General features: G+C 43.4%; 2 protein-coding genes across 3 annotated transcripts in view; both read left to right on the forward strand.

Annotated features, from left to right (window-relative positions):
- The window catches only part of dnah12 (dynein, axonemal, heavy chain 12), a 26296-nt gene extending 23407 nt beyond the window's left edge, over window positions 1-2889 (forward strand). For both annotated transcript variants that reach the window (XM_031845167.1, XM_031845168.1), the window contains exons 70-74: window positions 50-254; window positions 344-481; window positions 590-681; window positions 781-848; window positions 1640-2889. In XM_031845167.1, the coding sequence (XP_031701027.1) occupies window positions 50-254; window positions 344-481; window positions 590-681; window positions 781-848; window positions 1640-1833 (697 nt within the window). In that variant the 3' untranslated portion in view covers window positions 1834-2889. The remainder of the gene's footprint in view (window positions 1-49; window positions 255-343; window positions 482-589; window positions 682-780; window positions 849-1639) is intronic.
- asb14b (ankyrin repeat and SOCS box containing 14b) lies at window positions 2890-6819 on the forward strand. The gene is made up of 9 exons (XM_031845169.1): window positions 2890-3519; window positions 3598-3650; window positions 3742-3873; window positions 3954-4112; window positions 4181-4426; window positions 4691-4859; window positions 4941-5475; window positions 5586-5739; window positions 6510-6819. Exons 1-9 carry the CDS (start codon window positions 3395-3397, stop codon window positions 6686-6688), a joined length of 1752 nt encoding a protein of 583 aa, XP_031701029.1. The 5' UTR covers window positions 2890-3394; the 3' UTR covers window positions 6689-6819.
- Window positions 6820-7540: the final 721 nt, after the last annotated feature.

Below are 7540 nucleotides of genomic sequence, written 5' to 3' on the forward strand. Positions count from 1 at the left end.
CTCTCTCTCTCTCTCTCTCTCTCTCTCTCTCTCTCTCTCTCTCTCTCAGGTTGTGCAGTACGATCCGTGTGAGCCTGCAGAATCTGTTGAAGGCCATCAAGGGTTTGGTGGTGATGGATGCTGAGCTGGAGGCCGTCGCGGGCGGTTTGATTGTGGGAAAGGTCCCAGAGAAATGGGCCAAGTGCTCTTACCCCAGCCTCAAGCCTCTGGGCAGCTACATCACTGACTTTCTCTCAAGGCTCAAGTTTTTGCAGGTGAGAGTGCTTAAAAGAAAAGATCATTTAGATGAACAGGATCACATGAGAGCTTTGTTGACTTCACTTTTCATTTGTGTGCCCCGTAGGACTGGTGCGACGCCAGTAAACCCAACGTGTTCTGGCTGTCTGGCTTCTTCTTCACCCAGGCCTTCCTGACTGGGGCAATGCAGAACTACGCCAGGAAGTACCACATCCCCATTGACCTGCTAGGCTTTGATTATCAGGTCAAAAGATGCACACTTTGTAATCCCTCTGTCTCCACCTGAAAGATATTCTCATAACCCTAAAAGTAAACCGATCTGTGGTTTTGTGCTCATGATTTTATCTTGCAGGTTCTTCCTATTGATGAGTCGGACACACCGCCTGAGGACGGTGTTTACGTTAACGGATTGTTTCTGGATGGAGCTCGATGGGATAAAGGAAGGTAGATGTTAATACTAGGGTTATTTTTCATAAAAAAATTATATGTTGTGATAGTGAAGCAGACTTGATAAACTGTAATTATTGTTTGTCTCCCTATCAGTGGAGTTCTGGCTGAGCAGCACCCCAAAGTCCTGTTTGATGTGGTGCCAATCATCTGGATAAAACCCAGTAAGTATATTACCATACAGATGAAATGGACGCCATTCATATTTCGAGGTGTCTAATTAAAACACGTTATTGTAAACAACTGTGGCTGGAGACTGAAGATGCGATTTCATGTCCGTCCATCTCGTGAGCGTGACATCTTCTTAACATTTAGAACAAACGTCCACCTGGACCATAGACTGTAAATAAGAAGTCGACGTAGTCATCGTGATTTCTTCCATTGGACTGCCGTTTTGAAGCCTCCAGTTCGGCGATTTCACCTTCTCCATTTTGGAATATGACCATCGTCATCTTGGATTTTTTGCATTTTAAAACTAGAGATTGACACCATGTTTACAATGTTTACTGAGGTACTGATGGCCATTAGAGAGAATGCAGCTTTAAGACACAGAACCGGAGGTTGCCGCCTGACCTGGACTCAATAATTAAATGAGTGGATTTTGGTTGTCAAAGGTCAAAGATCAAAGGTCACTGTGACCTCACATCCATCCCATTCTTGTGATTCTTGTCAGAAACACCCTTAAGGCAAATTTCTTCAAATTTGGGGGAAACGTCCACTTGGACTCTAGATTTTGGTGGTCAAAGGTCACTGTGACATCACAAAACACGTTTTTGATCAAAACTCAAGAATTCATACGCTAATTATGACAATCTCACACAACCGTCTAAATAGGATAAAATGATGAAGTGACGACATTTTGGACAAACGAACCAACACGGGGTGAAAATTCTAGTTTCCTCTTGATTTTCCTGACTCTCTGCTTCGTCTCTTTGCTTCCTTCTCTCCCGAGCAGCTGAAAAGAAGAGCATGGATGAGGCTCAGAAGCTGTACGTCTGCCCTCTCTACAAGACCAGCGAGAGGAAGGGCACCCTCTCCACCACAGGCCACTCCACTAACTTTGTCATTTCCATGGTGTTGCCCACTAGCCTGCGCCCTGAACACTGGATAAAGCGTGGTGTGGCCATGCTCTGCCAGCTGGATGACTGAAAGACTGAAGCACTTTACCGAGATAGTTTAAACACTGTGATGCCTTTTTTTATTCTCTGTCCTTTCACAATGCAAAACATTAAACATGACAACTGTGTGACCACCTAGAGTTTGTGTTTCAAAGCTATGGAGAGATGATAAGCTTTTCAGTTCTGACATTTCTGAAAATTATGTCAGAACTCAAACAAACTTAAAGGCACTTTAAATTCAGATGGAGGTAACAAAATGTACCTCAGACGCACTGTGAGTTGAGGTGATTACAAAACAAGCAAAAAAGAGTGCAATGCATTGGTTTTTATTACATTTAACAAACCTTTTATTTCTTCCCGGCACACAACGCACATGTTTTCTGTACTTTGTTCTGTCGGCTTACAGTACACGTACATAAATATCAACGCCCCACTTATGCCGTTTGAGTCTTTACACCAGTCAGCAAGAATCGTTTTCTGGCATCGAGTCGGGTGAGGGTGTACAACATTACTACTGGAAAACATTTGCAGTAGTTGTACTGTGTGGTGACGTGGCCACAAGCCAAATGTAGAATAGAAGCAAAAGCTTTCTAAAATTAAAAACGGATGTTTTGAAATAAAAAACAAGATGTTAAACGAGTGCCATCATAAAAACTTGATGATCTGGCTTGTCAGCTGCTACTCTTAAATAAAAAGATTCTGAGGCCGTGGTCCCTTTTCTCAGTGCCGACCTTTCTCTCTTGGCTGCTCACTGTGAGCTGATAATGTACTATTAATGTGAAGGCTATGATCTGCTGCACTGTCTCTGTTATCCAGGCTTTGCTGTCCTCCAGCACACAAAATAGTACAGCAACAAACATGGTAAAAAAAAAAAAAATTCTCATGAATGATCACTAAACAAAGAAGTGAAAAAAAGAGCTTTATGTACAACAAATGGAAATGTACGCTTAAACTCATGCATATGTAAATAGGGCCTCTGTGTTATGAGTGAATGGGCATATGAGCTGAATGGTGGCCATTGCAGTGCTCAGTGGGTCAAAGCGACATGTAGGTGCTGGCTGTGACGACCCCCGTAATCTGATATTTATAGTGGGAGGGGTATAAATAGCTGCAGCCTGCTGACTCTACTGTCGTTAAAGCCACCGAAGGCACACAGCACATTTGACTGAAGGTAAACACCGGACGATTAATGAATAATGCCTCTAGAGAAAAAGCTAGATTGATTAATGTGGAGTTTTCTGTATCGACGACCTGTTGGACTTTATGATTTGTTGTTGTTCTAAAATGAATGTATAACAACTGCTCACATTCATTTGTGCGGTAGGAATCTCCATGCACTTATTTTGGCCACACTGTAAACTCTCCGCATGAGGCACATGGCCTGTAAAGTTAAGAGCTACATAGCAAAATAGGGACTGCTCATTGGAGTCATTATAATCAAAATCTTGAATGTATTGTTATGCATTTCTGACATCTAATTCAACAGGAATGACAGGTGCTTAGCTGCACCGTGCTTTTTTTTCTCCTGTCAGTATTGAGGGCTGCGAGTTCTTAGGTGCCGGATTTAACAGTGACTCTGTCTGGACTAACAGATGAATACGGTGACAGAAGATGACTTTTATCAATCGGAGGACGACCTGGATGAAGACGAGGCGACGCAATACATCATTGAACAAAGTCTGATTGAATACAGAAAACTCAAAGGATTGAACCCAAGGTTAATCTCTAACCACCAAGTATGGGTTTCTATTTCTCTCATATCTCTTGTTGAACACTTTCATTTTTCTTTCCATAGTGATCTGATACCCAGCGAAGACCCTGATGAGATCTTCAAAGCAATCAAGGCGGGTAAGATGGTGTGATTCTTGAACCTGTCGCGGATTATCGATTAATCTTGCCAGAAGTTCTGATATATATAATGTACTGTCCCCATGTTTAGGGGATGAAGACGCGCTGTACAGACTGGTGGTGCAGACAGAGACCCTGTCCAGAGTTGATGAACGAGGATGGATCCCGCTGCATGAGGCCTCAGCGCACGAGAACAAAAGGACACTAGAGATCATCTTCTCAGGTAGTGAGGTTATAACTGTAATCTGTGACTCTTTTTTTTCATTTATTCTGGCATGTTGATTTGTTTGTTTTGTGTTCCAGCGTCAGCCCCGGGTGCAGCCCAGTGTCGCACCCTAAAGGGGGAGACGCCGCTGTTCCTGGCAGTGGTTCATGGACTCAGAGAGAACGCTACATTCCTGTTACAGAACGCTTGTAGCCCGGATCTCCAGAACGATGAGCAGGATTCTCCATTAGTGGCAGGTCTGAATGCAAAATGCACCCCTTTATGTTACTAGATACTAGATATTTGCTCATTTCTTATTTCTCAGCTATTCTGAACGACCAGTACGACTTGGCCACGCTGTTGCTGCGTTACGGTGCCAGAGTGGACCAAACGGGACCACTGAACAGGACGGCTCTACACGAGTCAGCCTTTTTAGGCCTGGAGAACTTTGTTTATCTGCTGCTGGTTTCTGGTGCCGACCCAAACGCAAGTGACATCAAAAAGAAAACACCAGTGGCTCTGGCTGCGCAGAATGGACATCTGAACGTGGTGGAGGTCCTGTTAGAAAAAGGTATGTTGGATACGGGGATTTAACCTCTGCTGTGGATATCAAAGGTATCTGGGTTTGATTACTTATTCATTTGATCTGACAATTTACAGTGCAATAGTGGAGGATAAAACAAAAAAGCACTTTGTAAACTCTGTGTGTCAAAAGTGCTATATCAACAAAGTTATTATTATTATTATTATTATTTAATCTTTCCATGCTGTTTTCCAGGTCTGGAAATCGCCCATGCATATTCTTATAGTAAGCCTATATGTATTGATTTTGTAGGAGCCCATGTGTGTTGTGAGTCAGAGTCCGGCAGTGTCTTGTTCGATGCAGCAGCATCAGGAAACCCCGACATAATCTCCTTGCTGCTGGACCACGGAGCCGATCCCAACCGGCCTCTGTACAGTGGGCACCTGCCGCTTCACCGCGTGGCCTACCATGGTCACATATTGTGAGGAATATCTGTGTCACGACATCTAGCTCTCCCACTTTTCAAATAGAGTCTGAACCACACTGTTGTGTTCTCTGGCAGGGCACTGGAGCACCTCATCCCCGTCACTAAGCTGGACACCGTGAAGGAAAGTGGAATGAGCCCTCTCCACTCTGCCGCCGCGGGGGGGCATGCCCATTGTGTGGAGATGCTCCTCAAAGCTGGCTACGATCCCAACTTCATGCTGCACCAAAGGGTGCGTAGCAACTACGACGATGAGCGCAGGTCTGCCCTCTTCTTCGCCGTGTCCAACGACGATCTTCAGTGCACCCGCTTGCTGTTGGAGGCGGGGGCAATGGTGAACCAGGATCCCCTCAACTGTCTGCAGGTGGCTCTCAGACAGGGCAACTATGAAATGATCAACACGTTGCTGAAGTTCGGGGCAAATGTGAACTACTACTCCCGCGTCAACACCACTCACTTCCCCTCAGCGCTGCAGTACGCCTTGAAAGACGAGGTCATGCTGAGGATGATCCTGAACCACGGGTACGACGTCAAGCGTTGCTTTGACTGTCCGTATGGAGACGGTTCCCACGACTATGCTCCTTGGACGACCACAGTCATCAAAGACATGGTGGTGAGCCGAAGCTTGTCTGGGAGGAAAAAAAAGGATGTGAAGAATTGAAGAAATATGAATGAACTCAAGGTTTTTTCTTTGACTGCCACGTGTCTTTGTTTGTCTCCTAGTTCTGTGAGGTGATAACGGTGTCCTGGCTTGCGCACTTATCGGCTCAGGTGGTGAGCATCATGCTGGACTACACCGACCACGTCTCCTTCTGCACCAAACTTAAGGACACCTTGGAGGAGCAGAAACAGTGGCCGGAGATCTGTCAGGTCCAAAGTGAGAGCTGATCCAGCTTTAGTTATTTTCTGCCAGCTTTAGTTATTTTCATTGTGTGGCAATCCCATAGAAATAGAATCGAGTAGAACGGATATTTAACGTTTTTCTGTGGTCATTTGAGGAGTACAAAAGAAGATGGCGATTGTTGTCAATTGTTATAATGACAACAGACGTCAGTGGGGCTGTAAGGTGTTTGTCGCAGCTCGCAAGTTAGAGATCAAACACAGCTCCAGAGACGGATGGCTGACTAGTTAGCAAGGTAGCTTGTACCACATGGTGGAATTAGCAAGCTAGCTAACTAGCCAGCTCTACGCTAGTTAGCTTGTCCTTCTCCGGAGCGGCGGTGAGTGATGTGGAGTTACCGATAGACCCAGCACTAGCCAGCTGATGTTAAATAGCTAGCCGGCTTGATAATCCCATCATGCTTTAATGCTACACTGGTTACAGAAAAATGAGCCAAAGAAAGTTGTCACTTATCTGGCGATAGCAATGTGTTTTCCTACGCTGTGACAAGAGAGTGTGGATGAAGCATTAAGTTGTTAAATTTGACTCTTCTGCTCTGGCTCACGTTACTACTCCTCTGCTCGTTTTAGTCGTTGAATGTCACCACAGACACTAAGTTCGTAATACTGCAAATATTTATTTTGCCTTACTTTCGTCAGTGGGCCATAGGCTCAGTCAACATTGTGTTACCTCCTTCAGCGATAGACAGTGACATTTATATGAAAATATTCAAGATTGCCACTTTAACTGACTTTATTTACACTCAGGAAATGCACGGGGCCTGAAGCACCTCTGTCGGTTGCGGATAAGAGAGCATCTCAGTCGCCTGCGCTTGAGAGCCCCACTTTTCATCAACTTCCTTCCTCTTCCTCAAAGGCTGAAAGATTACCTACGCTACAAAGAGTTTGATGTCTACAGCAGGGGCAGCCTCGTTCACCCGCACTGAAAACGTGTTTACAGCTGTCACAGAGGCACGAAGACAGTCAGTATGCATTAGGATTCAAGGATAATTTACTGTCATTATGCAACACAGAACAGAATTCAGTTGTAGCTCATTTGCAACCCAACAAACACATGACGAACAAAACAAAACCAGTAGTACATTCCTGTAGTGCATTTTTTAAATTTGCATAATAAGGAATGTAAACAGCAGCAACAAAAACAATTATCTGGGCAGATAACATGGCCGACATCTTCACATTAAAGATTGTGTTACCTGTATCATGTAGTTTTTCCAAATACATGTTGTCTGTTGGCTACTTTAAGCTGTGCAATATTATTTGTAGGCCACAAAGTTGTAAGTATGTACTTTTGAGTTCTTTCTTTTAAAAAGCTGCAGTGACGTGTTAATGCTTTGTGTAAAGATTCACTCTTTGTTTGAGCAACTCTCTGTTTAAATGGGTCATAAAGAAATATGAAACAACTGCAAATAATGTATTATTATTACAGTACATTTATCATTATAAAGTCGTATTGTAGTAAGACTCCTTTTATAATGTGAATACAGGAAATTGAAATGAGAGGTGGCCTGAAGGCATAAAACCAGTATGCAATTGAAACGTAATTAAATACATTTAAAATAACTCGATTCTTTATTCTTTCTTCTAAGATTAACGAGTGGGGGAATACATGCCTCTTTGTCACCCCCTGGTGGTATAATGAAGTATTGCAAGAGGTATTTGTTCTTCAGGTTTTACAGTAAAAAATCTATATATATATTTTTTTTTGTACACATATACATACACTTATAAACATATATGTATGTACGTTTACATATACATACATTTATATATATAGT

Source organism: Anarrhichthys ocellatus, unplaced genomic scaffold (genome assembly GCF_004355925.1).
Source record: "Anarrhichthys ocellatus isolate YVR2014 unplaced genomic scaffold, GSC_Weel_1.0 scaffold5, whole genome shotgun sequence".
NCBI classification, from domain to species: Eukaryota; Metazoa; Chordata; class Actinopteri; order Perciformes; family Anarhichadidae; genus Anarrhichthys; species Anarrhichthys ocellatus.